General features: G+C 33.0%; 1 protein-coding gene across 1 annotated transcript; it reads left to right on the plus strand.

The window, feature by feature from the left end:
• Positions 1–506: 506 nt before the first annotated feature.
• LOC124368093 (integrator complex subunit 10-like) lies at positions 507–17,665 on the plus strand. The gene is made up of 9 exons (XM_046825366.1): positions 507–525; positions 663–793; positions 2,590–2,705; positions 3,779–3,921; positions 6,529–6,738; positions 9,902–10,080; positions 11,659–11,832; positions 13,500–13,753; positions 17,106–17,665. The coding sequence occupies exons 1-9, from the start codon at positions 507–509 to the stop codon at positions 17,263–17,265; spliced, it is 1,386 nt and encodes a 461-aa protein (XP_046681322.1). The 3' UTR covers positions 17,266–17,665.
• The last annotated feature ends 581 nt before the right edge of the window (positions 17,666–18,246 follow it).

The following is an 18,246-nucleotide window of genomic DNA, read 5'->3' on the forward strand; positions in this document are numbered from 1 at the left end:
TTTTTAAACTGGGAGGACTTAGAAGAATTAACAACCTATGTCATTTGCTAAATGCTTTTTATTGTATATATTAATTTATTTTATTGTATCTTGACGCAATACTGTACTCTATGTACATGTAAATAAAGATGATTTGACTTTGACTTTTTACATCTAACTGTTAGATAACAGTTTAGTTATTCTTATTTTTCTCCAAATCACAGTATTGGTTGCTGTAAAAAAATAGAATATTTTTTTAATGAATACAGTAATAACTCTTAAATTTAATATTAAACAGATAAAGTTCACATTAAAAATTACAAAAGTTTCTACTGATCAGTTATTCTTATGAGAAGGCAAACGAATATATTATAATAATGTTCGGAAATGTGGCAAATGGACATAATGATCAATACATATAGTGACGAATAGTTAAATGTGTTAATTCGTAAAAGGTTGTATAGAATGAAGGAGAATATTCAATAGGCACTCCTGCATTGTTTACACGCAACTAGCCTTCTAGATCCATGTCGGCGGGGGAGAGGGGCATAACAGTGTAGCTGGCATGTGGATATCGTTAAAAGTCACCCTTTAAAGAAAATATCCTATTTCCCATTGCCAACTGTGCGCTGTTATGGTATATCACTTAATTATAAGAGTCTGAGCGAATGCGTTTATTACAGTTTGTGACCTGATACCCCTACTGGGAGCTACATCCACATTGGACCTTCCCATAAAACAGCTGTTTAAGCTGCTGCACAAGTCAATAGAGTTTTACCTGTGTTACGTGATGAACAAGAACAAGGCTATTCAGGTTGGTTTTATTTATTAAAATACTATTTGACCTTTTGTATGTGTCACAGTAGTGATCACTTGTAAACAGGCACTTCTCGTACTCTTAAATATCCTTTCCAACATAAGGGAATAATAAAGAAGTAAATAAATTACCAACATCATTGACACACTGAGCAATTTCCATTTGTGTCTTCTGCGTTTGACTATGTTGTTTAAATGTAGGATGATGATTTATACTTCCCACGCACTACGCACTATTTTCCACCACTAAGTAGAATTTACCATCTATTTCTTAGTTATTTTTAAGTGTAACTTTGTGTCATGTTAAAATTTTTCAAGATAGGGTTCTGGGTCACAAGCTCATCCAGGATAACTTAATCTATGGACTAAGTTTTATCCACTGTGAACTATTTAACGATCTGATCTGAAACTGTCGTAAGATAAATTGTTGCTGGATACTTTATGTATGAAGCAAAATTGTTTAAATTTTTGTTAACTTCATCTGTATGTTCATTATCTCTTCTTATAATATACAGCTATATTATTTCCAAATTTCAATGCAATATAATATGATTTTTTATTGGATTTATAAATTTGTTGGGAGTACAATCTTATGAGATTGGAACATATAACATTTTTATTCATAGATTAAAACGCAAAATAATGCATTGGAAAGTCAATGTTAGCAGTTGGTGACAAGATTATATTTCAACACACTCTTGCGTTATAAATCACCCTTCTGTGCTGCTTATCGGAACATTCATTATTTGAACACTGTTATGAAACCTAACTTAATGAACAAAATCGTGAATTTATCATGTGGTAAGGTATTCCGAAAAAGATTTCATCCGTAGGCATGACATTTTGTTTCTACATGGACAAGAAGTTCTATTGTTCTATTTCCAACCACAGAAGTTCACTGAGTGTAATTTTAGTGTTAATTTCGTTTTTTCATCATAGTATGTCTGTGTATGTGCCTATAGGACATCTCTAGAATTATGTCCAATAGGCACTTAGACATATTTAAAATGAGATATAGATTTAAAATTTTGCATGCAACCTTAGCGAAGCCTGTTACGTGTCACATAGTGATATTGAAATCTCAAATATTACTGTTGAAATATTCTGTCGACTGAAGATAGTTCTCTGCAGCGAGGGTGAAAATATTTTAAGATTTTAATTGTGTTGGTAATGTTTTGATGTGGTAGAAAACATAGGTGATTGTTGAGGTGAATGCCAGATTAAATTATATAATACCATAAGCAGCTTGGGTGTTACGTGTTGCTTTAACATATTTCATTGGACACAAAAATACTTTTTTTTTTCAACATAAAATAAGTTCCTGGTACAATTCGGTTGATTGTGTTCAGTGAAAGTTAAAACATTATAATTGTTGTAGTTAGTAGAAAGTGAACCTAAGTTTATTTTTTACCCATTAAAGAAGTTGATGCTAGAATAATTTTATTCAATCCTGTCAAGGATGGTAGTGGTTGTAGTATTCAATTTTTACAAGACAATAGATAATAACCGAGGTCTTGTATAAAATGTGCCTGTTGTTCCCAGATTATACTTGTTTTCAGTTCTTATGCAGCTTTTTTATTATAATTGAAATTAATGATGTCAATCATTAACGTATGGTGAGGTCTTGTTGACCTATTTGCATCCTGACAGACACTGGTGTTGACTTATAGTCTACTATCTAGCTTAAAAGGTTAACACATAACTAGAACTATGTAAATGTGGGGGAAAACTGACTTTGTAAGATCCTTGCACTTTTGATTTACTGTCATTAGATTTATTAATTGTTTATTGTAGGATTTACCGGTGTCAGAGGGAACTATAGATGACCCTTGGGGAAATCTGTTCCGAGTGTTGGAGATGGTCGGACGCAAACTGAACTGGGAATTGAGTGACATCTTCAAGTTACCAATGTAAGTCCAGTTCGCACGTCGTCAGTTAGTGTTCCAAAAATGCATGGCGTAGTATTTGTTGTGTTTATTTACTTATTACGCAGATAAGTGTAGTCTTGATAAAGAGAAAGCCATTATGCTTTGTTCAAGATGAAATTATGAATTGTTACTTAATGAACAAAATTGTGAATTTATCATGTGGTAAGGTATTCCAAAAAAGGTGTCATCCGTAGGCATGACATTTTGTTTCTACATGGACAAGAAGTTCTATTTCCAACTACAGAAGTTCACTGAGAGTGATTTTCGTATTAATTTCTGTTTTTCATCATTGTATGTCTGTGTATGTGCATCTCAAGAATTATGTCAATTAGGCACTTAGACATATATAAAATGAGATATAGATTTAAAATTTTGCATGCAACCTTAGCGAAGCCTGTTACGCATCACGTAGTGTAGAAATAAAATTAGAATAAAATTATAAATAATGTTTCAAAATACTAATAAATGTTATAAAATTTGTGACAGCAAGAACATGACAGATTAAAAAGACTCATACGTTCACTAATAAATCGTTAGGCAGAGTAAACGTTTACGTCAACAAAATGAAAAATGAAAACAGGTAAAAACTAGTACCAATATTGAACAATAATTTGTATATACGGTATAAATAAAAATATGAATAATTGTTAAAACATTTATACTAGCAAAACACATAGCTTCTAACAGATTAAAAAGACTCGTACATTGACAAATAAATAATTGATTGACAGAGTTACAACGTATGAAAACGTGTATGCATGTGATATTAATCTTAATAAATCTTTAATGTATAAATTAAAATAAAATAAAATAAATTGAGATCTAAAATGTTAAACTTAACATTATTATTAAAACATGATCTTACAAAGTCTTTTGAATAACTGATCTGTATAGAAAGAAGATGTACTACTGTACTGAATTAAAAAGTAAAGTCACTGGAGTAACCTATTTTGTTAAAAAATTAAATCCATTGTAAACGATTCATCCATTCTTTCTTGCTCAGATTATGAGCAAATACATGTCATGATTGTTAGATGAAGTATTTGTGCCCACAGAAAGAAGGACAAGGTATGGCAGAGAATAGTTCAGTTCCACCGAATGTATGCAGAACAACCCAAACACGGCCAGCAGCTGCTGTACTGCACTCTGCTGCAGTTCCTCAGCTGTCTGCACGACTATTGCTCAGCCCTTGACCCAAGTACGTAGACCAATATGTAGTGGTAAGGCCTTGAATTTAGGTATTCTTAATGTTTAACCACACCGTGTAGTGGCCTAACATATAGCTAGCTATTGATATCTACCCCACAATTTCTATGCTATGTAAAGTATGTTTCAGAATAAATTTAAGATTTTTCATTTGGTGGTAGGCAATTAATCATATATTTATTCAACTTGTATATTTTATACAATGAATAGTGTCACACTGTAATACAAACCCTTAAAACTACTATAACCTAGATGACGCTAATCAGCTCATAAAAATATTTAAATGAGTAAAGACCATCAAATTACATCAAATATTATCATCAATATTACATCAAATCAGACATAAAAAACCAATATTGCAGCAGTTGTTTCACAAAAGGCGTTAACTATTTTGTTAAATAAGCTACACATTTCAACACTATGACTAATGGATACCCTACTGTCAGAAACGTTGTGACTGAGCTGTCGAGGGTATTGCTCTGTCAGAATGTCTTTTAATGTGTATAGAAATTTCTTGTTGTCATCTTTATGTTCAATAAAAATTGGAGTTTGATTATAAAACGTTATCTCTGCATATAAAGTTTTCTTTTAAAGAAATTCCAGGCTGTGATGCGATAAAACTAAATTATTTTTGTTCCTAGTATCATATGAATGATTTTGAATTTGCATCAAGAATTTGAAACTATTGTTTCTGACATACACAATAGCCCCAGGTTCATTTCTGATATAGAAATATGGGTTGCATTTAAAACACTGATAGAGAGGAAAGAACACTTTGAAAAAGTGCTCTTGGGGTAGATAATCCATAGCACACAGTAGTAATTAAACCAATGGATTTCTTGTGTATCGCTTGTAAATTACTTTCCAAAGGAATAAATAATCAATATATAATCAAATTTATTAATTAATAAATATTACATCAAATCAGACATAAAAAACCAATATTGCAGCGGTTGTTTCACAAAAGGCGTTAACTATTTTGTTAAATAAGCTACACATTTCAACACTATGACTAATGGATACCCTACTGTCAGAAACGTTGTGACTGAGCTGTCGAGGATATTTTCTGTAGTTATAATGATCCTTGCAATGTACTGTGGATACTCCACTGTCAGAAACGTTGTGGCTGAGCTGTCACCGGCATTTTCTGTAGTTATAATGATCTTTGCAATGTACTCTGGATATCCCACTGTCAGAAACGTTGTGGCAGAGCTGTTGCAGACATTTCTGTAGTTATAATGATCCTTGCAATGTACTGTGGATACTCCACTGTCAGAAACGTTGTGGCAGAGCTGTTGCAGACACATTTTTTGTAGTTGTAATGATTCTTCCAACAACTTATCTCTGTTTGGACTAGAGTTTCTAGACTGATTTCTATACCAAATCAAAAACGTTATAGCAGTGTCATGTAGTCATGGTGTGACCTTGCTGGCCAATTCACTCACACCACGTTCAATCTAGCAATCTGCACCGAGTAGTCACAGATGGATTGACTCACCATCGTTCTGAAGCCACATTTCTTCCTGGAAATGTACTGTGGGTCCCAAGTGAATGAGATTTAATATATTATAAAATTAACTGTACCAAAATTGTGATGAATAAATCTGTCTGTAAGATTTCAGAATTAACTGAAGTTAATTTCTGGATTTCACTTTTTTCAGATTCACTTTCTAATTTATTAGGATAGCTATAACATCTCTAAATCAGAGTGTTTTAACAAACGACTGCAGCCTTACAATTTAATTCCTATTCGCATAAAGACATTTGAGATTTTCTGTTATTAGAATAAATTAGACAATAGTCATCCATTTTACAGTAGTATATTCTCTGCTGTTATAGTAAGTTGCTCTAAGCCGGTGTGAAGATCTGTGTTATACTGAAAAAACATATTAAACACCAAAAAAAAAAATCAAGTTGAATTACATTGTAGAGTCCAACACAATATTCAGATGTGAATATTCTTTGTGAATATCCAAGATAGAATATTCTTTGCAGTGCATTGCATGTTGTATATAAACAATATCCTGTATGACAATCAAAATGATTTTTTTTATTCTCAACCCATTTGTACCCATAAATTATTTTAGAAGCAGTATTTTGAATAATATTATTCCTCAATTTTATACTTCTAGTTTTATATGAATAAGGTACATTGACACCTGTAAAGTATGATATCTTATGATTAGTACACTGTAATGGATGTTATACTATTCTTTTTATTAATAACGCTTTATATGAATGAATGTAATTTAATGTAATTTGATACAGTGATAGAATGCTTATATTGTTATTTAGAGAATTGGAATTCATAAATAAATCTAATTTAGAATTTATTAATGTCAGCAATGAAGGGTTTCTGGAAGGGATTCCTCTTCAAGACAATTTGTGGGAAAAATGAAGGGTCATTAAGTTAAATAACGTCTAGAAATGAAGTAAATCCCCCTAAACCCATTACTTAGAACTGCCTGCAATCAAGCAGGAAGGGGTTGTTAAATTCACCATTCACTTGGAATCTGTCTAGGGTTGTGTATAAGTCAAAGATTATACAATTCCTTATTTAATGAAATTAGTGTGCACTAAAATGTGTAGAGTTGTGCAGTGTCTGGTAGCAGCATGGTGCTGGTGGAAGGGGTGGCGGGAGAGCCGCACGGTGAGCCCCCCGCCAAGATGCGAAAGGTGGACACCACCGAGGACCCACTGAGTACAGAGTGGACCGTCGGCGATCCCTCGCAGACCACCATCATCGAAAACTTCCAATTCGCCTTCCAGTGCTGGCAACTGCTCTACAGCTCCGAATATTTAGAGAGAGGTCATTGTCATTAGATGTCTTTTAGTCTAAACTGTTGTATAAAAATGTAGTGGTCTCTGTCTGTGTATTTTTCCGTGTGTGTGTGATACTCAATCATATAGAAAAAAAATATACCGATTGTACTGAAATTGTACGTGGACATTCTTAAGATCCCTGATTAACATATAGCCCTATTCTTATTTCAAAAATAAGGACCAACCGTCTGATTTATCGCCTGTGGCGTACTATGCGAAAAGGACCAACCGTCTGGTTTATCGCCGGCGGCGTACTATGCGAAAAGGACCAGCCGTCTGATTTATCGCCGGCGGACTTTTCATATTTTTTAAGAGATATTTTAATCTTCTATATGGAATAAATATACTATTTTTCTATTCCCTGTATGTTTCTTACTATGATATCAAATTTTAAACGTCTTTGGAATCATCAGCTTGGTCAAAAAAATATTTTTCGGCCATGTTGCATCGTAATGTTGTCAGGGTACTTTGGGATTATACCGACCACACCCAGACATGAATCGTTATTTGACATTTTGCTTCTACTGATTACTAGATTAGTGTAGAACAAATTTCGTCAATATAAAACAGGAATTGTCTTATCGCGAACCCCTCCCCATCCTCAGACAGAGGTCAAAGTCGAACGGTCTAGTAGATAACGTGATTGCAGAGTCTCGCCGCCCGTTCAGCTGGTGCATTGCTTTGTTGTACTTCCGTGTTTTACCCCTACATTTCTACAAACACAAAAACTAAACTCTCTATTGAAAAAAAACACACACAACTTGTTTTTATGTGTGCAAAAAACTTAAATAATCATGTGATGCCACGCGGCCTGCCGTAATCGGGAATCTCGAGAAAGATAAGATAACAGCGACCACAATACCGATCACAATACCTGGAAACGCTTGTTGATTGATGGAATGTTAGTTCTGTTACTCAACTACATCGTTTTATAACGTTCTAAGTTCATTGAAAAAATTTTAAGCGTTGGCGGCATATAACGGAATTTGACCCCAATAACAATTATTGATAATCGTTTTAAGTTTGTAATTTTGTTATTAAAGATTTGTTTTTTCGTTCTATCATGTTTGTTTCTATAAATGTATATTTTTGTGTTCTTTATACTCGTGTGGTCGGTATAATCCCAAAGTACCGAATAATATCCTTAATAGCCTATAAGGTTTTGTTTGTTAGGCTAATGCTGAAAAGTGTGTTTTAACCAGTGTTACAGAAAAATTTAATTCATTTACACACTTTTTATTTTTTATTCCAGGGCTTTCAAATTTTGTACAGTTATAGAGAGTTATATGTAGAACTAATAAATACCATTTCCCACAAATAGTTTATTCTTATTTTTGGTAGTTATTGAAGATCAAACTCAATTTTTTTAATTTTTTTTATTTGATAAACAAATAAATCAAATTGTTTTTGCTATATAATGACTTAAATTTATTTTTTCACAATGAACAATTTAATTATAAACATTTTAAGCCTAAAAACAAATCTATACAGTAATTAGTTCTGAAGATATGATTTTTCTCTCAAACGCTTGAAAAATCGCACATTTTTAATGTGCACAGTTCTTGGAGCATGGCCAGAAAAACACAAAAATTTTCTTTGCACATGTCAAATTTTGGTCTGGTCCTAAAAGGGTTAATCTGCAGATATTAAATGTGTTTTTGTAATCAACTGTTCTTTGTAAACTTTATAATGAGACAACATAACTGGACGTTAATTACCATTTTTAATTTCTTTATGTTTATAGTATTGAAAGCATAGAGTAAGCTTAAAAGTAATAGCACTTTTTCTTTAACCTTTATAATCATTGATGAGCACAGAGGTTATCCAAATAATAAAATAGGAAGTTTTAGTAAAAATGTACTTTTAACGTCCAATGGTCTCTACAGTTGTAAAATCCCATCTTAGTTTCTAAAGTTGATATTCTTGATTGGTGAAACTAGGCAAAATCTATTATGTTGCAAAATAGGCCGTCTGTTTTTGTGGTGACGTCAAATGACCTAGGAGTCAACTATAGATGAGATTAAGCACTTTCTGGGAACCAGTGCAAGTTAACATATGTCGTCATTATCACTACATTTTATCATTCAGATATTTAATTCTTTTGTAGTGAAATAGCTGTGTTACTGAAAACAATAATATTAAATTCTAAGGGAAGATTAACAAGCAGTGTTTATTTACGTTATAAGACATTTATTGTTTCGAAATAAAGGCAAACTGAGCTGTTTGGAGAAATAACCGAAAATAAATTTGAACTAAGCACAAACGGTACATTTTATTAATGGACCTCGAAGGGGTGAATTGCTACCATTTTGATAACTATTACGAATTTGCTCTTCATTATTGGCAATAATAGCAATGTCATATTAAATGAAATTGTGTTATTCTGGCTTCCCTTATTAAAATTGATTTTGATTGGAGTGATAGGAGTTAAGAGATCGTAGGTGGTCTGATCATCTTTCCTGTTGTCTTCCAAACCTTGGCTTCTGATAGGAGTTAAGAGATCGTAGGTGGTCTGATCATCTTTCCTGTTGTCTTCCAAACCTTGGCTTCCGACTGACCAGCGCTGGTGCGTTTCTTTTAAAGTTTATAAAATGAGTTGAGTTTAATTAACACATTCACTTTGGTGGACGTTTATTATTACTCTTCCGGCTGTTCTAAAGTCGATACATGACATATTGTAGTGAAGGTGTTAAACAACACATATTAATAAACAATGACCAAGTGGTTTAATGATGACGTTGGTTAATTTATGGTAATAAGCTAAATCCAACTGAAGTCTTTTATTTCCAATTATAATAATTAAATTTGGTTTGAAATGTAATTTTTTAATTTACAGATTAGTTCATTTAATATCCACAGTATCATTTAATATCAAAAGCTCTTTCACCTGTTGAGGCATCATCAGTTCATTCTGTTAATAAACCTTTTTTAATTATAAATTAATTATTTATCTATTCATTTCTATAATGTTGTATTTGATAATTCTAGTTGATTTGATGACATGCTGTTTGATTCAGTACCAAATTTCACTATTCGTCTGTCTCTAATAAAAAAATATGTTTTATAAAGATACAATTTTGATTATATTTAAAAATACAAATTGAGAAATTTACACACAATTGACCCAAAACAATATTGTTGTTCGATAGAGTTCGCTAAGCTGAGCCCAATGTTGGGGCTGGACCAGTGGATATCGGGTTTTCTGTGGGACGTGGCACTGTACCAAGGCCGGCACGAGGAATGTCTCCGCATGTTGACTGGGCAGGAACTGACGCGCAAGATTCATTTGAGGCTCGCTTCCACCAATTTCTTCCTGGGTCACTATCAGGTAATTCACTAACTCTCCACTCTTCTGCTTTAGTATTTCATAAATATAGATATTTAAAACATATTTATTTAGATTCTGTGGTACAAACCAACTACGGTTATTGTTCTGTTACTGGTTTGTGTAGTGGATGTTCTAACAATGGAAAGTTATACATTTGTACCACTCACCAAAACAAAATTGACCAACGTAAATTTTAAGTGTGATTCCAGTTGGTAGGGCTGATGGCTGAGTGGTCTAAGATGTCGAACTTTGGATCTGAGTTAAAGATAGCACAAGTTAAAATCCTGTCTTTGACCATTGTACTTTTTAATAGTACCATTGACCTTGTACTGTATCGACTCTTATGCTTATTCTGTTTAATAAGATCCTTGCGCAGGCCCATGGGGATGAACAGAATGAGTCTTAAAAGGAGTTCAACTATCTTTTATTTTTATTTGGTTCTCAAGTTATGTTTTCCTTTAATTATTTTCCAATTGTTATCAATTTTTTTAAATTTGTTGACATACACCATTTGCCAATGGTGTAGCGTAGTGGCCATTGGTGTAGTGTAGCGGGTACAACGGTTATCGCAAGATAACCGAATCAAGCAACGTCGAGCGTGGCTGCTGCTTGGATGGGTGACTGCTGAGCGATCCTGTCCTTGCAAGCAGCCTGCCTGCTCGGCTATTGGTGGTGGTTCGGAAGTCACCTTTAAGCCTTTGGTCCCCAGGTTGTGTTAGAGAGGGCTTCTTAGCCCTAACTTCGCCTGGTAAAATAAGACTACTTTACATCTTAAAATTAAGATGTCAAAATATGGTCTCCTAAAAATATTGGAAATGATTGATAGTATTACGTTTTGGAATAATAAAAATCATTTATGTACCCAAGTTTCCTGGAGTGGTTGCTATGTTTGGTGGGGCATATAAGGTGTACATTTCTTTCATTAGATTAGCATTAAACAACATGATTACAATTCAGTACAATCGTGGAATCATCTGGAAAGGTTTTTTGTAATATTTTCTTTTTAGGAAATAGTCTTGATTGTTCCTAGTATTTTGATAATAAATATATTATAATTATAATTTTGTTTCTCTTCTGAACAAAATTACTCAAGGAGAAGATGACATAACCATGTTATGCTGCCATTCAGAGATTAAACAAAGAGAAACTTAAACATATGTTATAATTCTAAATTTAAATCAGAATGATGACATCTCTCACATACATGGCTGGTGTCAAAATATCACCACCTGACGCTCTAACCATCAAGTTATTTTGGGATTTTAAAAATATTTCTACTGAACAAATAGTTTTTTTATTTTTACATTAAGGTACAAAGGTAACAATGTTTGTGGCAACTACAAAAAAAATAAGCGTGAGAAATGAAATTACACCAATTTAAATAATTAAAATTATAAATTATTGTTTACTGCATTTTATTAAATTTGAACAGTGTGTATGAAATCATAAATGTTACGTGAAATGTTTACAAAAGGATCCATTTTATTTTGAAATATTGTAACACTTCTGGCTCTGATAAATCATGTATAATGTAATGTACAGTTATTCAGTATTTAATAGCGAAGCGTATTTTAACAGAATATGTTGGACAATATCCTTGGGGCTGTGTCGTGTTGGCCACCCCACTCCCAGGTCGGCTCCCTGTCCATGGTTGCCCCCAGAGAGGGCAAGAGACGTCATCTACACTTCCTGCCTCTCCGACGATTCCCTACCCTGCAATACTGCTGCAGACTGCTCATCACTGCTCTCAAGGTAGTAACCATCCTCTTGTACTAGTTAAGAAATATCACTCGTTTTCAATGATGCAACAGAGGTATACTGCCAAATATATATAGCTAATATCTTGTGGATTAGAAAAATATATTTATTTTAATTTTGTAAAATCTCTATAAAAGTTAGTAGGAATGAAGGTGATTTACATATCTCCCTATTCTTGTCCTTTTTCATTTGTACTTAAATTTATTCAATAAGCTATTTTCAAATCCATCATTGAGATCCACACTGTATTGTAATCATCAGTCATAAGTTAACCCTGAAAGGTTGCAAAAACTCACTGTGATAGGCCAACCGTTTATGTATGTTTCTAAAACTTATTTGATTAAAAAATATCAATCCTCCATAAGTAATGTTAAATATTTAGCTTTTGTTCATAAAATAACAGAATATTATACTGTTCAGTGCTTCAAAAACTATACAAAATGTTATTCTAAAAATCCTTGCCTGTAGTGTATATACATAAAACCAATCCAATATGTACATTTAATTTCAAATGTTATGCTAATTTCAGAAATATGCGAGTATAAATTATATAGTATAAAAATATATTCAAACATAATTTTATGAAAAACTACATAAAATGTTAAACTTGAATTGCAATCCCCAAAATCCATTTATTACCTAACATGGACTGTATAAAAAACAGAAATCTAATACTTACAATTTTATCTAAACTTGTATGTGATTTCAGAAATACTTGTATATAAGTTTATTTTCAGTATAAAATAATATTTATAATTTTTATAATTTATAATATTTATGTTCCTGAAAGGTATAAATGATTTTGAAGCATATTGATAATCAATCAATCTTTGTTTGCCTTTTTACATGTGACATGCATTGACAAAGTCAGTAATATTGTCTAGATGACATGGTCAGAAACAAGTAATAAAACTAAACTATTCAATTTTTAAGATATCATTACAGTTTAAAATTATTATTTGAATATTAATATCATAATGTAAGGCAATAGTTTAAGAGAGATTTTAGAATAATTTAACAACAACAGATTTTTGAATTGATTAAAGTTTAACAGATATTGAATTAAAAGATATTTTAACTGATTGCACTTGAATTACTACAGTACTAGCACAACAAATTGAAATCTTAGGATAACAGGTTACGATATAAGATTGTACAGATGAAATTTACAGTATTGAATAAAAATAAGACAGTTTCTAGATTAAAATTGAACAATTTACTGAAATCTCATTGTTGTTTACAAATATACGTTTTAATTTGTAGTATAACAGATTTAGCGAGCTTGTAATGGACTCTGTTTACATTGTTAAGAAACTAAAATTTAATATCCTTGTAATTAAAAAACTCTGATACTGTGTAGGAAGGATTGTTCAAAAGCCAATGGTACAGTTTCTTTTGAAATATTTTTGTGGGATACTTGTCTGCCAAATGTTTTATTTTGTTAAAGACTTTTTGAGAAATTATAATGTGACTATTTTGAGATTTGGCTAATCTAACATGATCTATGGCAATATTAGTTCTATTTATAGTATAGTAGTTGTGTATATAACTTCTTAGAGTGAGAGTTTGAAAATTGTTGAGTATATATCTCTGAAACAGATGGTTGACGTTGTAGAACAGCTGTTTAAAGTTCCAATGAAACAAGATTGGTGATGTTTTAGAGCAAGATGGTGCATGTGACTATGGAGTGTGACCTGGCTATGGGTCACATGCTGGTGCTGATGCAGCTGGACTGGCCACACCACGAGAGTCTGCAGGCCGAAGTCACCGAGCGGATACGGCAGCGTGGAAGCTTCACCTACGCTCTCTTCACCAAGTACATTGTCCTGCCTGACATAGTTGATGAGTTCATGCTCTTGTCTACAGAGAACTTGCCCCTTGACATCCTCCCACCCTCGTCCAACCAAATGCTCAAGTAGGCACTGATTCCAACAGTCAGTTATATGAATAGCTTTTTGTAGGTTAGGTAAGAAGATCAGGCTTTCCCTTTGGGTTAAAAGACACATCAATGACACTAATGTAGAGCAACTAAACTCATGATATGTTTATAAAGTGATAAATGTACTTTTTATGTATCAGGAAGATGTGCCTCACTAATAAAGATTTAAAAAATATATGAAAACTATATTTTTCAGCAAAAAACTATTTATCAACATAATCTCCTTTCAGCTCTTTACATTTTTCCAAATCTTTTAAGTCGTCCTAAAAATACGATTCCGGAAGTTCTCAAAATTAGCATTTGTTTGCTCAATAACCTCCTCATTTTAAGTGAAGCGTAGTCCATCAAGCCATTTTTTAAAATTTGGAAACTGGAAAAAGTCACGTGGACCAAATCTGGCAAATACGATGTTGCAACGTTTAAACATCAATTCAGCCACTTTGACCGTTAACCACACGATTAATGAATTGTGAATGTAGGTCTTAGTTGGCTACTTACCGGCATAGTTTTTCTTTTACTTTTAAGAAATGCTTAAGTCGTTCTCCTCTATGGGATAACAATGTACTTGTATGTTTTTAATGTGTGATACATCTAGGTGCAACTTCTCTTGAAGAATTGGTTCAGTTTTGTGTACTATTTGTTTTCAGATAACAATTTTTTTGTAGATTTTGTCTTTAATGTTAGTCCAAGATGAAGTAGCCTACTGGTGATAAATCTGATCCAGGCCACTCTACACACAATGTTCACCTAATCAATGTTTGGGAAAAATGTTATCTACGTCTAAATAGCGGTGCACTTTTGAAAGTAGGTCTCTTTTTGAAACCATACTTTATAGCTGAAATGATGAATTTTTGAAGCATTATTAAATATACCTCACTTAGTAAGGTTCCTTGGAATTAAGGTATTTAAGAAATCCCAAATAGTTTAGAAGTAGAAGTAACTTACCCATTTTACATTGTAAAAACCCCATACAATGTTCCTCAGTTGCTGATATATGTCTGCCTCATTTAGGGATAATAATCAGTCACTGATAAAACTTTCGCCCCCTTAACTGATCAGAGTTCATTTGAGGGCTAAATTCACATTTGAGGTTTTCCAAGAATGTTTAACATATATTTATTGGTCATTTAAGGATATGGATTTATACAAAGACTCCAAAAACTTGTACTTGGTGTGTGCTGTTAATTTTCTTTTAGGCTTACCAATTACAATTACAATTTTTTGTGTCTGCTTCTCCCAAAACTTTCAATTTTCAATAAGAGAGATAACAGATATATACGGAAGTATATTTTTATACCTTATAAGTATGTGATAGGTTTGATTCTTCTTTTATTGTAACATTTTGTCAAGAAGTATCCAGACTTTTAACTAACTCTGTTCTTGTATTCCATATTAGGTCTTTACAATTAAAATAACAACTGCTGTTTTAATTTATAAACGATAGTTGTTGAATCCTACATAAACTGAAGCATTAAATTGATTGTATGGAAAGGTCTCTTCTTTGAAAAAAGTTAATTACAAAAACTTTTTTCTCAAAACGAAAAAAAAAAAAAAAACATTTATAAAGATGTCAAACAGTGTTACTTAAACTTTGTAGCTATCCAGAGTTAACAACCACCATTACAACCTTTGGTTCCTCTAAGAAATTCTCTTTGGTGATTTGGCATACTGTGTAGAGATTGCTTTATCTTGTCGTAGTGCAGATTCCCAGTTGGCTCGGGATTTCAGTGGGAAGAAATAGCTTGTTACAACTGGCAGGACAGCTTTTGTAATTTGGGAGGCATTATTATACTGGTAGTCCTTGTTAAGGCAATGTAGTCCTTTTGACAAACTATGCTAGATGTGGAGATGTAATGACGTTGAAAAATAATTCTTGAATTATTGTTGATGAGAAAGTTACATTGCAACCACAGCTGATGATGTGGGAACTGTTTTTTGATGGCCTATTGGCTCTTTAATTTTGCCAATCTTCTTGTGTGTCTCACTATTTTCCATTTACCTCAAGTGTTAGTAACAGCCATTGATTGTTACTGTGTAATTTGGAGATAGATCAGTGGAGGAATAGTATTTCCAGTGATGCTTGATCTGAACGAACTGTAAAATATAAATAGAGGCAAATTACGGATAAAAGGGACAAGTTAATTTCATTTCTTACTGTGCAATGCCACTAAATTAGTTGTAGGAAACCCAGTTAACTATTGAGTTTCAGTGATTTCCCCAGTACAATTATTTATTATATGTAATGATTTTGCACCAAATACATTTAATAACCAATTTGGTTCAGTATGAAAAGGAATAAAATCATCTTCTTTACAAATCACAGCTCTGGATACAGATACTGGTATGTTCTCTACTAGTTGTGAAATATTGCAATGCAACCAAAAAGTTCTGAATGTTTTTGGACCATTTCCTTTAAATTACAGATTTGTTAGACGTGAGAAAATGTTGAGCATTATTTCGGCAATAGGACTGATTTGCAATCTTTCAGTACTATGAATATAATATACGGCCAGTGGCAGATTGTTATTAAAATTTACATGTCTAAATTAATGTAAATATTTAGTATTCCATTCATTACATTTAACATATCATGACAATAACAAAGCAAAACAATTGCTTTTTTCAATTTAACACAATGACTGCTGTAGAATTTTTGTAACACTTTTCCCCAAGCAATGTTAGCTGGTACAATAATGGTTGTCAGGCAAAAGCACAGGAAATGTTACGTGCAGCACGCAATGGTTCAGAGTGCAGGATTTCCTACTTCCCTCACTCAATGTGTTGTAACTGGTGTGTGACTTTTCAACTTTCTCCTTGGCTAATCAAATAAGTGTCATCCTAGATTATATGATAAGGTTTTAAAGGAGAAGCCCTTCTAAACCTTATTCTGCCTGTCCTCATGGGCCACTGGCCTGTGGGAGGATCTTATCAAAACAGAATAAGGGGAGAGTCGATACAGTAAAAGGTCGATGGTACTGATAAAAAGCGCAAGGATCACAGACAGGATTCGAACCTGCACTATCTCTTAACTCATACTCAAAGCCCAACGTCTTAGACCGTTCGGCCATCGGGACTCCTATGGGTCCCATATGATATAGGTCCCATCGTAGTTTAAAATTTGAGTTTTTTCTGAATATAGTATTTTTTGTTCCCAGTTACTTTTGTAGTTAAAGGTGTGCAACACATTTAAGACTGTTCAACAGAAAACACCAACAAAGAACGTTCTTATATTTTTACATCCAACATGATTAACTTTACAAGCAGGATCCTTAAATAGTTTAATTTTATTTATAAGTTTAAAAGACAATATTTGTGGCATGTGTTGCAGCCATCGTCGGATGTCGACACGTGGTGTGGACAAGGGTGCAAAGGAAGACTTCAAGTTGGCAATGAAGCGACAAGTGGCGCGCAGCTCGGAGCCCATGGACAGTTTGATCATCACCTTCCTGACAGAGCAGAGAGACCTGATCGGTCACAGCCTCACATGAGGTCCAGCCGTTCGTAAACCTGGACCCTTACAATACTCTGTGGCATGTCGAGTTGAGTGCTCTCCAGAAGTCGTAGGTAACTGGCGAACACTACGTGTGTGGTGAGAGATGTGGTTGTGAATTGTTTTTGGGGCAGTGTTATATACCTCAACATGGTTGAAGAACAGTTTGGCATGTTGAGGTTACCAAATCTTGTAAATTGTAAGTATACAGGTACCTCGTATTGTATTCCAATTGTATCGTATTCTATAACAATTTTGTCAATAATCCCCTGTATATATTTAAAAATGTATATTTACATGAATCACTACCTAGTGTATTTAAACCACTACTGTTAAATAAAATTTAGAAGTTTATAAATATATTTGTGGTTTATTTAATTAAAGAACTAAACAACTTACTTTTGTGTTCTTTATGATCTTGACATCTGCTTTATTACTATGTATGGTACAATGTTAAGTGTTGTATTTATTCGTTGCATAAGAATAATACACTTATTAAATCGTATAACAAAATAATTTCATTGTAATTCTTATAATCTCTCTTTGAATTTTATTTATAAGCAAAATTTGTTTGTTGTCAGCACTCAATTCCTTTTATATTGCTCATATATTGTACAGATATTTATTTATGTATCCAAAATCTGTATTATAAATTTTTGTATTTGTTATTACAAGTTGGATTGCCTTGGACTAGGGCTGTTATCATCAGTGGCTAAAGGCGGACCTCTTAGTGGTCACCTCCCGCCATTACCCCGGTCTGTACGTGTATTCTGACAAGTCTAGCTCTCAAAATTATTACATTATGCCTAATTTGATTATTATTGTTTATATCGCTATTGAAACATTTGCATTGATTTGTATAACCATTAGAAATCACTGATTATATTCCCAGGTACTCACAGATATCAAAATAACATCACTCAGTCCAGTGGTCTGGTCAAAACTATTGTTTAAAGTGCATCAAGTGAAAATCGCTTGC

Source organism: Homalodisca vitripennis, chromosome 8, assembly GCF_021130785.1.
Source record: "Homalodisca vitripennis isolate AUS2020 chromosome 8, UT_GWSS_2.1, whole genome shotgun sequence".
In the NCBI taxonomy this organism is placed as follows: Eukaryota; Metazoa; Arthropoda; class Insecta; order Hemiptera; family Cicadellidae; genus Homalodisca; species Homalodisca vitripennis.

What these genes read in the sequence shown, in the direction of transcription:
- LOC124368093 (XM_046825366.1), top strand. An exon ending in TCTTCCTGGGTCACTATCAG is followed by an intron (nt 10,081 to 11,658) that starts GTAATTCACTAA and finishes GTATTTTAACAG; the next exon opens with AATATGTTGGACAATATCCT. An exon ending in TGCTCATCACTGCTCTCAAG is followed by an intron (nt 11,833 to 13,499) that starts GTAGTAACCATC and finishes GTGATGTTTTAG; the next exon opens with AGCAAGATGGTGCATGTGAC.